Genomic DNA, 17,938 nt, shown 5'->3' on the forward strand with positions numbered 1-17,938 from the left:
TCCTCAGCCAGATTTGTGTCTCACAGGAAGATTAAGAAAGGAAAAAACAAAAAAAAGAAGTCTGTCTTGTGGCATAGGGATCCTCCATGGAAGAAAAAGGAATCATTTTATGTGAGCTAGAACAGAGCGACTTCGCAGTGCCCTGAACTGTAAGATAGCAAGTTACAGTGGGTAGGGCAATGCTATGCTTGTTCTTTAGGTGGCTTTCTGATACATTTCACCACCAGCAGCAGCACTGTGAGCACTCTTGAACACAGAGCACTGATGTTTTTGCAAAAAGCCTACATCCCAGTAGTATCCCACCCTTACATTGACAGCACCGTAGTGAAATTGTCCAGACTTCAAGATTAGTGAATACTACCCCTGTTTGCCATGCTGCTTGTGAGGAGAGCTGCAAAATGCTATATATGAGAGACTTAAAGATAGAAAGTCCACTTAAAACAAGTTGCTTCTTCAAAGGGAAGAAGTAGAGTTAGCTGGTGTAAATTCAGGCATATGATAATTGTTGCTCAGCAATGCTAAAGAACATTAAATCAGAAAGCAGGTGTGGGTTGTTTTTTTTTTCCCAGACAGTAAGTGTTTGGTGATGTTGAGTTGAAAAGTAAGTTGGTATTCTTTATCACTACCGGTTTATCTGTTTGTTTGCTTCCAGGTTCTTCTACAAGTAGAAATTTCTGAAATAGAAGGCAATATTTTCAGGCTTAAAATAGATGAAGCAGCTCCTCTCAGAGCAAGATACAAAGTTCCTGATGTTCTTATAAAAGAACCCACCACCCGGAGGTAAGTGGTAGGTGGTGATTTAGTTACCTTTGTAACTTATTTGGCTTCATTTGCAAGAGTGTTTTCCCTTCTCCCTCATTTGCGCTCCGCTACAGTTGCCTCCCTACAATACAAAGTTGTTAAGGGAAGTAAAAATGCATGTGGTTCATTCGCTTTCAAACATTCACACTGAATGCATAGGAGAAAGTTTTGTCACATACATAAGAAACTTGGGGCTATTTGATCCAATCAGAAAATAGCCTACTTGTTATGATGCATAATTTTTACCTAAGGCATTACCTGCTAATGTGAGAGAAATGCAAACTCTGGATAGGTTTCATTGTGGTTCTGTAGCCACTTGTTGCGCTGCACAGCGAACCCTGAACACAGCATGAATTTCTGGGGTTCTTTGCCTGAGATTTTTATAATATATGCGGATATTCTCAGCCCATCTCTTGTTCCAAATTGTTATTTAGTTACAGTGGATTTCATGTGCTGCTGTTTAATATAAAACTGTTGTTGCTTTTCATTTGCCAGACTGTTTATGTCCCAGAAGGAGGCAGGTATTTTGGTGCTGTCAAGTATTAATGAGGACTACAAACTTCAAGTCACAGCAAACCCCTTTCAGATTGAGCTGCAGTCCAATGGTGAGACTGTTCTGAGCGTGAATTCCAACGGGTTGTTATATTTTGAGCACATCCAACCACCTCCTAGTGACAGGTACAGTATCTGTCGATCACATCGTAGTATGTGCTGATTGTGCTGTAGCTGAAGATAAACAATTCTATGGAATTGCAATTTTCGTGATAGAAGCTCTTACACGTTGAAATATGTCTTCTTTTTTACTTCATACCAGTAAGTACAATGGTGAAATTTTAACAGAGATATTATAGATCAGTTAACCGCAGACTTTTAATCCCTTGCAGCAGCCACATGCAAAATGCCAACCTCATTTAATGACCAATTCTGTCTCTCTTGGGCATAAGTGATGGTAGTTTGTTAAGGTTATTAATTTCATCTCCTTGTATGACTAAACTTACTCTGTAGCTAAGTTTTATTCCTCATATAAGCTCTTGAAATAAGTTTTGTTCAACTTACAATGTGCCATATAGCTGCAAGATTTTACAGGTCAATCCCACTGCAAAATGCTGGAAGGGTGAGACGCTGCAGTGCCGGACATGTCATGACTAGAAAAAATACCATAGCAAGAGAGCATTATTTCAAAACTTGTAATTAACAGAGAGCCTTTAACAGAGAAGTGAAGAACTTCTGGGCAGTCAAACACTGACACAGATAGAAATAAATGTGAAAGGCCAAGAAGTCAACCTAATTCAAATATGGAGTAAAGGTTATTTTAAGATATTGAATATTAAAATGATTTGCCAGTTAGAGCTCTCAACTGTGACATCAATTTTCAGAATAGTCAAGCACCAAACCTCTTCTATAAAGCAGTGCATAATGCTGTATGAGTTTTCTGTTTGAACTGACTCCTTGTGTTAACAATAAACTGATCGTCTCTATGTATTTGTTTTCACTAGAAAACCTACAGCAGAAAACAAGGAGGAGGCGGCAAGTGATTCCTCTAAGGTAACCCCTGCTTACTCCAATTCTAGCTTGAATATTTTGCAGAAAAGAGAATTGATTAATTAGAATCACATGTTCATGATTTCTTCTGGTATTACGTTTACTAAAATAGTCTAACAACTTTCCAGTGAAATTCAAAAAGGACCTGATATTTCATATTGAGATTTGTTGCAAACTCATAGTTGAATAAATATTTGTGTTTTACCAGGGCTGTAGAAGGCATCAGTCAGGTAGATCTGGCTCAAAAATGTTCTTACTGTGGCCTTTTGACTTGGAATTTCCTTATCTTTTGTTCTCTCATTTGATTTGGAATAGCTGTGTAAAAGGGAGTTTTGTGGTGACATTTGGTCACTTAAAAATTCCCTGTTCGTTACAAAGAGAATTTCAAAAGAACAAGACCTGCTTTATAACAGTCCAAAAATATGCCTCCACATACATTCATGCTTACTACAGAAGTAAGATTCTCTGTAAAAATGAGCAGGTCCTGGCAGTGCATAGAGGCACATACCAGTTTTCTCAGGAGGCTGAGTTATGTCCATGATATAATTTTAGCCTCCTGTAGAGCAGATGGCTGCTTACTCCGCCATCCTGTTATAAATGGCAGGAGCTGTGCTGCCTTTGGCATGCTTCTGTCTGAACTCTGAGTTCTGCCAGGGAGCGTGCTTGCTTTGGGGGAGTCACACAGCTGCAAGAGGCCATGTCTGCTTATTCTGGGATGAACGTAGAGAAGAAAACCAGGAAAGACACTGCAAAAGGTGGAAATTCTTGGACAATGAATGGCAGGGCACAAGGCTCAAAGTATCCCCTACACACACAGGACTCTGGAGAGGTTTTTCTGTTATCTGACCCTTACTGTTTAGGGGAGTGGGCTGGTTTCTGTCTGTATAGGTTTTTGGGTTTGGTTCCATCCATGTGATCTTTGCATTTCATAATCATGTTCAACATCCAGAAGAAAGACGTTTTTTACAGTGAGAACAACCATTCACTGGAACAACCTCCTCAGGGACCTGGTAGAGTGCCCATCGCTGGAGGTTTTCAACATGCAGTTGGACAGGTTGCTAGATAAAAAAAAAGCAGTTAACAATGTACAGATCTCATGTGAATAATCATATTTTTCTCAGAAATACATGGTGTGAGCAGTTGCATTTGCTAGGCTTAGCTATTTCTGTTTATGCAGGAGAAACAAGAGGATCTAGGTCTCTGGCAAGAGAAATTTGGCAGTTTCTTAGACATCAAAGCTCATGGTAAGTCTCGGTCTAGTTCTGAAACAGCTTTACTGTTTCGTATATACCTGTGTTCATTCATATTTCTGTCTGCTTTCTGTTTAGCTGCTTAATGTTTATCAGCGTCTCACTCACTTCTTTTAACTTGCCTGTCAGATTTCAATGATGGGTAACAGATTTGACCAAAATACTGGCATTCTGCATTAGTTGAGTTGGTTAGCTTTGTCCATTACCAGTATCATGCAGACTTTTTTATTAGCCACCAGCACTACCCAGCAGCTGCAGTAGGGAGAGGAAGTCTGAAAGAGCTTCCTTTTGGTGACAGGGGCTTCTTAGTTCACAGTCAAGACACAAAGGGGAAGGAAGCTGTTGCGCTTGTTGTTCATGCTGTCTCTGATTATTAGGCCAGCCTGTGTTTTGTCTGTTTCTTTGTGCTGGAGGAATAAAGTCCGTATGGTCAGGTTCTGACCCTCAAGCTACTGCTTGTCAGTCTACAGGATCGCTGGTCACCTGCCATAAGTTGCTCTGGATTCAGTAATGTGACGAGATGATAGCACTGGCAGAGGCTCTTGTGCATGCTACTCCCCTGGCTGAGGCTGAAGAAAAGAGCAGTAGAAAACAGGCAGCTCTGACTCTAAAGTTCACTCTGCTGTTCCACTGTTCTGCAAAGTTTGGCTTGTAGGTACTGGGACAGAAACAGGGAATAATTTAAAGCAGTTTCACTACAGAATAAAGAAGTGACTTGCTGTCATAAGTGGTTTTTTTTCTATTGAAATGATTAATTTTATCTTGTTACGCAGATCAAAATCAGAATAAATACAATAAAATCTGTTTAAAACATTACCTCTATACTACCTAAGTAACAACGAAAGTGAAGTTGAAAGCAAGTATGAAAGAGCTATTTAATAAAGCCTGCTTGTTAGCATTTTATTTCAGTTAGATTGCTCTGCTCTGCTGCTTCCAGCTAAGCCTGAGAATGGAACTCTGTGGTTTTCTCATTAAATGTTATTCCCACAGGTCCTAGTTCTGTAGGCATGGACTTCTCTTTACATGGATTTGACCACGTTTATGGAATACCACAGCACACAGAGGCACTTCTTCTCAAAAACACCAGGTAAAGATGGCAGATTGCTCATGAAAGCGGTATCATTTTTATAGAGGAGAGCTATAACATTGTCTTAATAATTTAGTGCAGACAACAGCGTGAGATATGTATATTATATAGAGCATATTTTTGTTTAATGATATAGCGAGCTGAATCGTAGACCCTCTCCATGTGGAGTAAGTTGTTCTGCTTTCCCTTTCCGCTCTGTAATTTCATGAATGACCCTTTCTGTTCTCTCTCAATTTTCCATGCATTTTTTTTTTCAGAATTGCAGGATTGGTCATGTTTAAGCAGAACTCTTAAAAGAGCACCTCCATGGGAGGATGGGAGAGTTCAGAATTCATATTTAAGGACATGGCAAATGAGCAGTAGTCTCACTGGCAGCAAAAGTGTTGTTCGATTCAGATAGTTAGGACCAAAGCAAAGAAGCAGTAATCTAGGCTGTCCACATTTCAGCACTCAATGCTAAACAAAAGACCATAATGCAGAGTGTTCACTGAGTTTAATGAGCTAAATGGTAATGGAGCTAAAATTGACCTGGTGCAGGATGCTTACACGATACAAATACATCTGTTTGTTTGTCCTAGTGATGGTGACGCCTACCGGCTTTATAATTTGGATATCTTCGGCCACAGGATACATGACAAAATAGGTATTTATGGTTCTGTGCCCCTCCTCTTGGCACACAAGCCGAACAGAACTTCAGGAATCTTCTGGCTCAACTCATCAGAAACACTGGTGGATATTAATACAAAGGCAGTAGCTGAGGTGAGAGTTGCTCCCTTTCCTCAGAATTTAATAATGAAAGAAAACACTTCAAGCAGGGCCATCAGGAACATGGCAACATTAGTGGAGATTTATCTTTTGCTTCCTAATGAAGAATTGTCAGTCTCTTTCTTCTGCCCTCCCTACTGCTAAATTTGTTGTATTAAACCACTGAAAAGAACAAGGAGATGACTCCTTTCAAGAGTCAAGTTATAGAACCTTTATCTTCACAGGTCTACAGGAGAAGGTAGATAGGCAATATGTAATGTTGGAGCAGAGAAGATCTACACCGGTGGATGTAGCAGGCAGAAAAAAAAGGTGGACAAAATTCTTGGCAATCTCTTGGATTTGAGGACTTTTTCTGAGTTTTTAAATTCTTGGAATTGCCACTCATATCTCCTTAGCAGGCTCATTCTTTTGTGGAACCTAATTGACCTTCAAGTACCATAAAATATTCAGGAAATGAACTGAATTCTTGAAACAAAAACATAGGAATTCTGTTAATATTGAAATGGGGAAAAATCTTGCTTTATTCCAGCGCTTCATTATGTGGTTAAAATTATTAATTTATTACTCATGATATAGATATTACTCAAAGATCCTGCAGAAAATGCATAGGCTTTAATTACAGAAAAGCCTTAATTACTTTGCTCCTCATTACCTATTTTTCCTCATTAACTACTAACTCTGTATTTTCTGTAAGCAGTATGCTAGGTAAAGGATTTGTGAAGGATATATAAGAAACGTTCAGTGTGTATTCCTAATACCTACCCAGGTATGTGTTAGTGAGTTTTGTGAGCTTCCATCTTTGCTTCTTCATTGAACAAAAGTTTGATAGAGAGAGATATTCAGTTTTACCATGGTTTCCTTCAAAGCACATACAATCCGGATCTGCTGCAGAGACTGCTAAGCAGAGAGCAGTGCCCCTAACTGATGTACGCTGGATGTCAGAAAGTGGGATCATTGATGTCTTCCTGCTGATGGGACCTACTGCATTTGATATCTTCAAGCAGTTTGCACAACTGACAGGTACTAACTCACATAATTGGAGTCCATATGGCACATTCACCTGAGACGTTCTCTGAGGAACGTGCAGTACCCAAGAGTGGGTTAATATTTACCTAGCCTATTGTGCGCAGGAGGCTAGTTGTTCCCACACTGCAGTTTGTAGAGCAAAGGCTGGTGCTTTGTGAAGGCACGCCTCCATCCTTGTTTTCCTTAGCATCTGCAGCTGAACCCAGCATAGTTACTGCTATCTGGAACTGCTCCCTTGGATGAGAAGAGGAGACGTGGGTCTAGAACTGCCCGTCACCATCAAGGCAGGCAGCCTTATAATGAGAAAAGACTGAAGATAGGGAGTATTGTATCCTGGAGAGTAGAGAAAGAAGATAAGTAACTGCCCAACGTGTCCATTAGGGAACAGAGCAGAGATTGTGTGCAGATCTGGGTAAGGAAAGAAGCAAGAGGCTCAGGAAAAGAACAAAAAAACGGAGGCAAGAAGATTAGCATTTTTTGAAAGCAGAATTCTTTATGTACTAAAAGAATTTAAAACATGTAAACATCCCTGGTAGTTGTTTGGTGTGTGAGCAATGGTTGTTTGCTGCACAAGTGTTATGGAGAGAATGTGTTTGAGCTCTGCTCTTTCTGGTTGTTGAGCATATTGTAATGTCTGTTATTTCAAACATTCAGTCACCTGGGTATGAAGAACGTGCTCTAGGCTCAACTTAGGCCAGCATGCTCTAGCTCCAGAGAGTTACATGTTAATCATGTTAACGTTTCTAGAGTCTCTAGATAAAATCCTGAAGGGCATTAACAGTGTTATCTTCATTCATATACTCTTTCTAGGCACTCAAGCCCTACCCCCCCTTTTTTCTCTGGGTTACCATCAGTGCCGGTGGAATTACGAGGATGAGCAAGATGTCAAGGCAGTAGATGCTGGCTTTGATGAACATGACATTCCTTATGATGTGATATGGCTGGACATAGAGCACACAGATGGCAAGAGGTATTTTACTTGGGACAAAAAGAAATTCCAGAACCCTAGAAAGATGCAAGAACATCTCAGGAAGAAAAAACGCAAGGTAAATAATATAGCAGGAAGAGAGAAGATGTTTCTTTGTAGTGTAGAGCTACCCAATCTAACTTTAACCAAGGTAGTTCAGATACTGGAAACAGTCTAACTACAACAGAGTAAATTAGACTATGTTGTGATCCGCTTCCAGTGCGGAAGGTGTTAATTCAGCTTCTCATGCCCTTATATTATTTTGCAGTTTGTTCTGTACTCTGACCATCAGGCTAAGTTTGACCCATGTAAAGCTCTATTTTACAGAAGCAGCCCAGTGCTGTCCTTGGTGGGCACAATAGAAAAATCTTTCTACTTAACATGAGCTTTCACCATTGGTAGTTGCTATCCTTGCTTCAGCTTTTCTTTGTATTGATAATACTTTTTATTTTCTGCTTGTACTGATTGACATTTGTCCTTTATGTTGACACTATTACATCCTATAAATGAAATGGTTTTTTCCTTCTGGTGAAGTTCTGGTATGATGTGCAGTCTGTTAGCTTAGTTAGTCTTTATTTCTGCTTTTAGAGATAAAATATTTTCCCTGGAATCATATAGGTATTAAAATGTGCACAGTTAATATCTAAAAGTTGTAGAATTGCTTAATGCTTGATCTTTGCAATAGCAAAGAAATGAAATAGCATTCAAGTTCTATAATCTCTTAGTTGGAGCTATCGTACTTTCTCAGCTTTACAGCAAGGCAGTTAAGGGCAGCAGAAAGTAACTGCAAAATACAATACATGGATGTTTAAAAAACTTAGACGCTTCAGTTGCTGTTCTATGCTATACAAACTGAGATATATTTAAATGTATTAAGGCATATGATTTTAAGCAGGGACATGAACAAGGAAGTCAGATATTTTCCCATTCACAGAGTACAACAGTGAATTAAACATTGTGTTTTCAGGGGTTGGGGTACTTGCTTTTATCTGAAACAATGTTTATTGGCCCTTATTTCAGAGGGGTAAGCATGAATTCATGCTCTCCTGGTATATTCAGCTGTTATACATAAGTCTAGCATAGCATATACAAGCACTGGTAATTGCTTTCTAAAATTAGTGACACAGCTACCTTCTTTACCTGAAGTAAACTCATTATCTGCCTTATATCAAAAGAGAACTCTGTTTTATTCAGTACAGTTGATGCTAACGATGCGTTTTATTTTCTTATCCTGGCAGCTCGTCGTCATTGTAGATCCCCACATTAAGGTTGATCCCATGTATACCCTGTATTCACAGGCAAAAGACAAGGGATATTTTGTGAAAGACAGAAATGGGCAAGATTTTGAGGGCATCTGTTGGCCAGGTAAAAAAAAACCAACCATAACACTCTGTCTCTACATTTCAAGCTGTTTTGCAGGATAGTTTAATTGAGACCCATGGAAGTGGAATCGAATTCTTAAATTCCTTGCATTTTTTGTAAATATTCATAATTTCAAATACTTTGCGGTTTCTTTGGTACAGTCATGTTCTAATAGCCTCAGCTGTACAGCTTCCTCTGTTGTGTATGCTGGCTCTGCAGATAGTCCCAGTGCCTGGATTTGTTGATCAGAACAGCCATCCCTTTTCTCAGCCTGTCTTGGGTAGCAGAAATGCAGCCTAGTCTGTTGCAGTGAGCCCAGCTGATGTAGGCTGGATGAAATTAAGTGAACCCTGATACTGAAGACTTTGATTCAATCATAGTGTAGTGATTTGACATGTTATTTTGTACGAGGAGATCTCATTGCAGAGAGGCAAAGGAGGTTGTCCCACTTCTTTGCAGACAAAAAGCCCACAGTCCTGGCAAAGGAGTAAATATGAGAAAAATCAAGGATGTATTGCAACTTCTAGTAGCATGGCATGATGTAGTTATCCAGCTTCTCAGTGATGCTTTCCTGTTTGAGCTCAAAATACCAGGGATGCTGTCTCTCCCTGGCTTCCTGTTCACATCTAAACATAACTTCAAACTGCTGGCAGTCATCCTTAAATGGTGCTGAGCTTCAGACCTCCAGGAATCTACATGTGTTGGTCTGCAGAACATGGCAAGGAGTGTACTGAGTTCCAAGTCAGCCTGGAATTTGTTCTTGACCTTTTGTCTCAGAACCAATAGCAACCACATCATTGCTGCCCATTGTAGAAAGTATCCTAGCTTTAGGCCACTGTATTGAGGTGCAAAGATAATGCATGCATACTCTTAAAATCAGGTAAATAATTGAGATCTCTCACATCCACAGGTTCCTCTTGTTACCTGGATTTCACCAATCCTGAAGTACGAAAATGGTATGCAGATCAATTTGCCTTCAAAACATACAAGGTGTGTATTATAGAATCATAGAATGGATAGGGTTGGGTTGGGTTGGAAGGGACCTTAAAGCTCATCCAATCCAAGCCCTGCCATGGGCAGGGACACCTCCACCAGACCAGGTTGCCCAAAGCCCTGTCCAGCCTGGCCTTGAACACTTCCAGGGAGGGGGCATCCACAGCTTCCCTGGGCAACCTGTGCTAGTGTCTCACCACCCTCACAGTGAAGAATTTCTTCCTAGAATCTAGTCTAAATCTGCCCTTTTCCAGTTCAAAACCATTCCCCCTCGTTCTGTCACTACCTGCCCTTGTAAAAAGTCCCTCCCCAGCTTTCCTGTAGGATCCCTTCGGGAACTGGAAGACTGCAGTAAGGTCTCCCTGTCCCTGCAGCCTTCTCTTCTCCAGGGTGAACAGCCCCAGCACTTTCAGTCGGTCCTTGCAGGGGAGGTGCTCCAGCCCTCTCATCATCTTTGTGGCCCTCCTCTGGACCCGCTCCAACAGCTCAAGGTCCTTCTTTATTTATTTAATGTGATTTGCATATCACAAAAAGCCTGAAAATGGGGAAATGAGAGAAGATAAACTACTGGCTAAGCAAGTTAGTGGCTTTTGTAGCTGTATTATCATAATGTAGAGGAAATTACCTTGATAAGCGTAAGTACCACAGAAGAATTTTCTCCATGGACTTGTTCACACTAAGAAAGTTGGAACTCGTATGCTGCCAATGATCCTGCTCAGCCAGTTGCAGCAGTAGGATGGACAAACTACAGGCAATTTAGCAACCCATAATTTAACAGAACTGCTGCAGTTCCAGCTTTTACTACCATGGTAGCACACAAGGACTGACGTGGGAGTGCTCTCTTATTGTTCATGAGCTGAAAGTGTTGGGGTGAACCCAACTCTGAAGTTCTGCTTTGCAGTAGGGTTGTTGAAACCACTCCTTTAGTAGACGTGCATAGTAGATATTTCCCATCCTGCTTTTCCTTTCCAGTTTTTCTCTTCTTATCTTTTCCCTGCCTCTTTCCCCCCACCAAAAGACAGGAATAGCAAGTACCTACTGAGTTGTGCAAGATCTGCAAAAATCATGTGGGCTTGTAGGCTGCCACCCTGACCAGAAGGGCCAGCAAGAGAGGAGATGAATGAGTGGCAGCTTTCAAGTGATCACAGGAGTATAATTACCATATCTGTCTTTGCTGATGCTGTTTCTACTCATACCCCAGACTGGTCTGACACCTTCTAGAGATAAACACACTAAGTCACAGCAATGGCTCTGTTATGTCCCAATTGCAACCCTGTGTCATAGGGATCCACAAATATCCTCTTTGTATGGAATGACATGAATGAGCCTTCAGTCTTCAAAGGGGCAGAACTAACAATGCAGAAAGATGCTGTGCACTACAACAACTGGGAGCATCGGGAAGTACACAACCTCTATGGATTCTACCAGGTAGAGTATCTGGAGACACAAACTAGCAGTTATTCTCATGAAGTATGTCTAATGTGGTGATCTACTCAGTAGTGGATATTACCTAACCTACGTCAAGGACTGAAACTCTGCTGTGCTGGACATTGCTATATTTGAAATAAATTCTGTGATTGGTCACAAGAAAATGTGACAGCAGCCTTAATAATGTAAATGACATTGGCTGCAACTACACAATATTAATATTTTTTTTTGTTCAAGTATATTCTAGTAAGAAAATGTTGTTTTAATAATCGATATTATTTGTGGGTACAGAGTTCTTAATTTTCCTGTCTTGGGAGGGCTACAAAGGCAGTGTAGCAAATATCCTAATTACAGTGTTTGTCTTCCTGACATTTGTATTCATGATTTTCAGCAAATGGCAACTGCAGAAGGACTCATCAGACGTTCTTCAGGAAAAGAGAGACCATTTGTCCTCACACGATCTTTCTTTGCTGGATCACAGAAGTATGGTAAGTAAGGACAAGCTGGATGCCTTCCATGCTGCTTTGTTCTATATGGTTTGGTGGATAGTAGTTATGGCTAGAGAGGACAGAAACTATCTTAGAAATACCAACATGGTGAGCTCATAAGGGTGCAAGTGATTAGAAAGATCAGGAAAAGCTGGCAAAGTGTGTACAAGTTAAAGGCAGAATGACAACCTGTGTCCTGTGACAAACCACTGCCTGCTTTTATTGCATATTTCAGGAGCATGTGTGTATAAAGAAAAAAATGTTACAATGAACATTCTTGTCTTCTTTCCTTAACTGCAAGCTGAAGCATACACCCAATTTTCCTGTGTTTCCAAATTTCCAGGGGCAGTGTGGACTGGAGACAACACAGCAGAGTGGAGTTACTTGAAAATATCCATTCCAATGCTTCTCACTATCAGCATGGCAGGGATTCCATTCTGTGGAGGTAAGGTGTTTAGCTGGAGTTCCTCACTACGCATAAATCACTGGTGCCACCAAGCTTGTATCCCAAGATAGATTTCAATGCAGATGGTGGGAAGCTCAACAGTCCTGTGCATTTCTAGGCAGTTTCACAGATTAGTCTGGTTTCAGAAGCCAGTAACTTGGCTCTCACCATCATTATTCCACTAACACTTACATAGTGTTTGTATCCCCTATGGAGCAGTGGTCCTCAGGTGGTGGTCCATAGCATCACTAGGACAGTCCTCTGTCACTGGGGAAGGCACTCACATAGCCTCCAAAAGCTCTCTTGAGATTTTTATCAAAGGACAAGTTGTTACACCAGTTTTCCACGCTTATATGGACTAGCAGCTGTCAGACAGCAGAACTGTGAGCACACTGTGAAATGCATGGATTTCTAATATTTGTTAGAGGAGAACTTCACATTTTTCAGAATAGTTTCCAAAAATGTGTATTTTTATTTGTCTGCGCAATATCTAGCTGATGTGGGAGGGTTTATTGGAGATCCAGAACCAGAATTACTTGTTCGCTGGTATCAGGCTGGAGCCTACCAGCCCTTCTTCAGAGGTCATTCTAACATGGAGAGCAAACGGCGAGAACCGTGGCTCTTTGGGGAGAAGAACACCCAGATCATCAGGGAAGCCATTAGAGAGCGCTACGTCCTCCTGCCATACTTATACACACTGTTCTATCGGGCACACACAGCGGCTGAACCGGTTATGAGGTAAGAGCATAAGTCAGGAGGTTTAGTGACTATCTTCAGGAAGTTATTTGGAGGAGGGAAGTTAGATCGCCATCTCTTTTGATTACTTATTTAAATATTAAAAAACCCCCAAACAAAGACAAAAAATACTAAATTCTATTTTCATGCATTCTGTAAGCTTTGGTAGGGTTCTCAGCAGAAAATTACACAGTTTGGTTTTCTTTTCCAAATGACTTCTGGAACACACTAATACAATAAAAACTACACAGTCCTTAAATATGATTTTCAAGTACTGTGGACTCCAAAGTTTTCCTCATGAGGAAGAGCTTTGTGTAGTATTCCAGCTCACACTTAAAACAGTGCTTAATGGACTCTGAACTTGCTTACCTAAAAACATTTTGGCCCTCATGAGAATATTTGTTACTACTGAATTGTTGCTGTTATAAAAGCTTCTTTCATATTGATAATTTGACCATTTATCTCTGCAGTATGTCTTATAATTTTTCTTGTAGTAGAGAATCTAATAATCTAGAACAGCAATTAAATTAGAAAATAAACTTTTGCTCTGCTGCCCTCTAACCTCTAAGAAAGTGTCTCGGTGGAACTGAATGCAACAACCCTTTCAGCAAGAGATGCATGTCATTCATTTCCCTGGTATTGCTGTGTCTTTGAGGTTGTCCTGGAACTGTCCTTTTGCATTGCATTTACCTTTACTCACCGTTATGCAAATACAATGCATCTCCTAAGTTTTAAAAGCATTAAGATCTTTTTGAAGAGGGACGAGTGGTTTAAGTTTTGAGGATAATTTGCATTACAGGTGTAGTGTGAACATCTCTCTGCAGATGCCTCTGTTGTATGCACTGACGTAGACAGTGGGTTTCTGTCTTTCTTGAAATGAAGTTTCTGTTGACATGTGCACTGCTCACAATATTAAATAAAGCTTTGATTATGTTAAATTTGCTGCAGTAGGTACAGAATTAGAGAGGAAGCATGGTATTTTTCTCACCAAGACAACCAGAGTGGAAAATGTGTCTGATTTGTAATCAAGTTAACAGCAGGGCTGCAGTGGACATGTGGATGCCTATGAGTGAGCAGGTGAGCCAGGCTTTTTGCATAAGGAAACCCAAACCCTGTCTCTGAGTGAGCCATCTTTGTCATAATCTCTCAGACTTTAAATATACAACTCCTGTTCTGTAACCAGATGGTTATTACACTACCCTTTATGGAGACAGACTGAAGTTGAACTTCTGGTGCAGGTTTTCCAGTTGTGACCAGGAGGAGACATGCTGTAAAAGCAGTGCTGACAACAGGAAGGGCTGTGCTGCAGGCATGAACTCATCAGGTGTCAGCATTGCTGGTAGACTGTGACAGAAAGGCTCATCTATTTTTCTTTGCTAGAAGGAAGGTATATGTAGTGCAACTTTGTAAGAAAGAAGGCAGGAGGAAGAAAGTGAGGTTGCAAGAGGCCAAATTATAGGCGTATTGGAGTGTCTTAACCCATGTTGTACTGGGAACTCTCATCAGTGACACAAAAGTGGTACTTTAAGGCACCAAAGAGGACCTTGCCCTATCTTCAGTTCTTGATAGCTGTACTTTCTATAGAGAGACAAAACAGAGCCTGAAAATCCCAGAAAGCCTTGACTGGTGGGAAAGGAGAAACTAACTGAATCTCGCTTTCTTTCTACAGGGCTCTCTGGATAGAGTTTCCAGGGAAAGTAGAAACTTTTGGTGTGGAAAATGAGTACATGCTGGGTAAGCAGGAGTCTTCTCATTCTCTGGAATTTGAGTTAAATATTTTTGAGGTGATAAAGTGTCACATGACAAAAAAAAACCATGAAGACTCTGCCCATGACTTTAAAAAATTGTATTGTAACTGAATATAGAACTTAAGACTTCTTTAAGGGGCCTGGTTTTAACAGCACTTTGAAAATAGAGCTCATATGAGATGCAAAAATTGCGTTCAGTCTCACTAGTCACTCTGAAAAACATGGTCTGTTTTATTCTGAAACATGGAAGTTCCCTGTTGCAGCTAAGACCACAGTCTGCTTTAGAAATGACAGCAGCAAACAACTGCCGTCCAAAACTGATTGGTTTTTACTGTGATATTGCTGGCTGCTAAAGTCAATTTTCTCATAAGTAAGGCTTAAGAGATGAGTGTGTGTGTGTGTAAAGCACATTCAGCCCATACAGGAGGAGAGAGCGGGAGGGGAATGATGCATTTCATTATTTTCTTTGTTACCTGTGGGCTCAAGAGTGCCTACTAATGGCTTTCAAATGAAGGGACATTCACTTCTCATGCAGGAGGCTGATCAAGGTAGGCAGGACATGGCAGCAAAGCTAAATGTGATGAAGCAGAGCATTTCAGAGGGCTCTGGAAGTTCAGCTTGCACCACCAGCAGGCAAAGAGGGAAGAAATTTCTCAAACTGTACAGTCTAAATACATTAATGTATTTTGTTTAGAAGTAAAGAAGAACCATCCCCAGTGCAGTAAACTTAAGCAGATTTTTTTTTACAAGGACATTCCTGTCTTCCATTCTTTTGGTTAGAAAAGTGCATTTTTTTGTTCAACCAACGAGCAAACAGGAATTCACCTCTTAGACTATGGGGAACTCAGAAGTGGCTCCAAGCTGGTGGGTATGCAGTGCAGCCCAGCTGCATCCTGGTGCCTTTACAGAACGAGACCCAAGCAGCCGTCAGCTCTCTGCACATGCCTTTTTTCCTAGTAGAAAGTGAACTTAAGCCCATGGCATGCCCAAGAAAGCCCCTAAAATGGCTATAGGAGGCTGACAATCCCAGAGCACAGAGCTGCAGCTCTGATGAGATTCAGCCTTTAGGATCACAGCCATGTTTATGTTTTTCTCCAGGAAATGCTTTGTTGGTGCATCCAGTCCTGGAGCAAGAGGCCAAAGCAGTGACTGTTCTGCTTCCAGGGTCAGAGGTGAGGATGAATATGAGGCTCAAATAAGCCTCATATAAGTATTTTATAAGCCCAAATAAATATTTTATACAGCAAACTTCCAGGTCCCCATCTCATACCTGCTGAGCACTGCCACTGTGCCAAGTGCTGGCCGGCCTTTCTGTGCCACTCTGAACCTTCCTTCCATCTTGATACCTCGCATGCTTGGCTCACAGTAAATTTACTTTCTTGGTTTTCTAAGAGCTGCTGCACAAATCTTACGTCTCCTGTAATTTCAATCTCCCCTCAAGGCTTGCTGCTTCTCATGGAGCACCAAACACCAGCTTCACTAAATTGTCAATTCTCTCTTTTTAATGTGTTTCTTTCTGGGTTAAACTTCTCTTTTATGTGAAAGAAAAGGAATCTTTGAAGAGAGGTCATAAGGAAATCAGAGGAAAGCTATGGGAAGGGAAAATTATAACAAGGAAATACAAGCCTCAGTAGCCTAGGACTTTAACAAGTACAGATCAGTTCCTCTCTGAAGTAAAGTTATTTCTCCACAGGATGGCACTGTGATTCACCCTTACAAAGAGTGGCTGCAGCAGCCAAGAGGTGGAGGAAGGGAAGGAATTTGGGGAAAATAGTTCCTAAAGGAAAGCCTGAGACTCTAGAGAGGACCAAGAGGAAAGACAGCAGCAAAGGGGAGTGTGTGAGACCATGCAGGGCCTTGTGATCCCACTAATGCATCTGAGGACGCTTAGAATCCTTCTCAATATAAGGAGAAGACCAGACTAGGCTCTCCAGACAAGTTAAGAAAACTGTTTTTATCAAGATCTCCGTGGGAACTGACTGCCTGGTGCACTTTAAAGCAGTTAAACCTGCTGACAGGCGTGGTGCATGGAAAATTTCAGATATAGCTCTTTTTTGTGACCTGTTTTATAAGCAACTTCTTTTGTTAATTATCACTTAAATAGAAATATGCTTATTCTGGAACTCTGCATTTCTAGATTTAAAAAAAGTATTTAATTGTTTTGCACTTCTGTAACCTGATAGACTGGATAGTATAAGAAATATTCTCATACATGTATACTGACTAACTTTAGCTAGGAAGAAGCTGCATAAGGATAGCAGTATTTTAGTTTGTCTGAGACCCGCTTTGCTGACTCTGCTTTACGAGAGATGGAGGCGTAGATAAGAAGTTAATGAATCATCCTACTCAGACCAACCTGACGAGCCAGGCTTTGTGAAAACAGGTGCACAGGAGCCTGAAAGACTCCATGAAAGACACAGCTTAAGTGACTCTTCCTCAGACCACTGGAAGACCATTCCTCATGCTAATCAAGCATGCACAATTAGTTTGTAGATATTTTGATTAGTTACTGGAAATGTAGCATATCTGTAAACTTTTTACTGGAAATGTAATACCTATGTAAACTTTTTATGTCATGAATATGTATGTGTAAGGCATGTATAAGCTACTGCCAACCACTACTATTTTGAGCATTTGCTTTATGAAATGATTCATATTTGCTCCCAGCGCTGAATTAAAGAATGTCTTGCTTTCTGACTCCTACAAATTGGTCTTAGAAAGTTATGGATCCAATATTTCAGTAACACTTCCAGATGCTTTAAGGTATGCAAAATATTATGCAAACTGTAGAAAAAATCAGCTTTGTGCTTAAAGAATGTGCTTTTTGTGCTTCAGGAATGAGAATTTATTCTTCATTCCAGAAGGTCATTTGATGTAAAAACTAAATGCTGTTTTTTACACGTGATATAGATTGTTAGGAATGGTGACAGTAAAGTTAAGCAGCACAGTAGCTGCATCTGCAGAGGGAACAGATCTCACCATATGTGTCATGCTCATTCTTTTTTCATTTTTCCTAGATCTGGTATGATTTCAGAAAATTTAAACGAATGGAAGATCCAGGCACTCTGAAGATCCCAGTAACACTGGAGAATGTATGGTTTTTGTTTTAATATACTGCTTCAGCTGAGCAGGAAAATAGGCTTTTGTACTGTCAACATTCAAAATTGGAAAAGTGATATTTCAGTTTCCTTGTAGGACTGTAATCTAAAATAGCTTCTGTGGAGAAGAAAAGTCTCATCTCCTTTCTTGTTAGATGGAAAAGTAATGTGTCCTGGTGGTAGAGAAAAGGGAGGTGATGTAA

General features: G+C 40.5%; 1 protein-coding gene across 1 annotated transcript; it reads left to right on the plus strand.

Annotated features, from left to right (window-relative positions):
• Positions 1–652: 652 nt before the first annotated feature.
• Positions 653–17,729, plus strand: GANC (glucosidase, alpha; neutral C; the record flags this gene model as incomplete). The annotated part of the gene is made up of 17 exons (XM_010188354.1): positions 653–780; positions 1,297–1,479; positions 2,298–2,346; positions 3,521–3,587; positions 4,584–4,680; positions 5,259–5,439; positions 6,312–6,465; positions 7,282–7,517; positions 8,677–8,803; positions 9,711–9,790; positions 11,078–11,221; positions 11,613–11,709; positions 12,053–12,154; positions 12,649–12,892; positions 14,559–14,623; positions 15,736–15,809; positions 17,655–17,729. Coding segments are annotated over 17 exons (2,103 nt in total), but the record flags the coding sequence as incomplete, so codon positions are not given.
• Between the last annotated feature and the right edge of the window lie 209 nt (positions 17,730–17,938).

This window comes from Mesitornis unicolor, unplaced genomic scaffold (assembly GCF_000695765.1).
Source record: "Mesitornis unicolor isolate BGI_N332 unplaced genomic scaffold, ASM69576v1 scaffold22607, whole genome shotgun sequence".
NCBI classification, from domain to species: Eukaryota; Metazoa; Chordata; class Aves; order Mesitornithiformes; family Mesitornithidae; genus Mesitornis; species Mesitornis unicolor.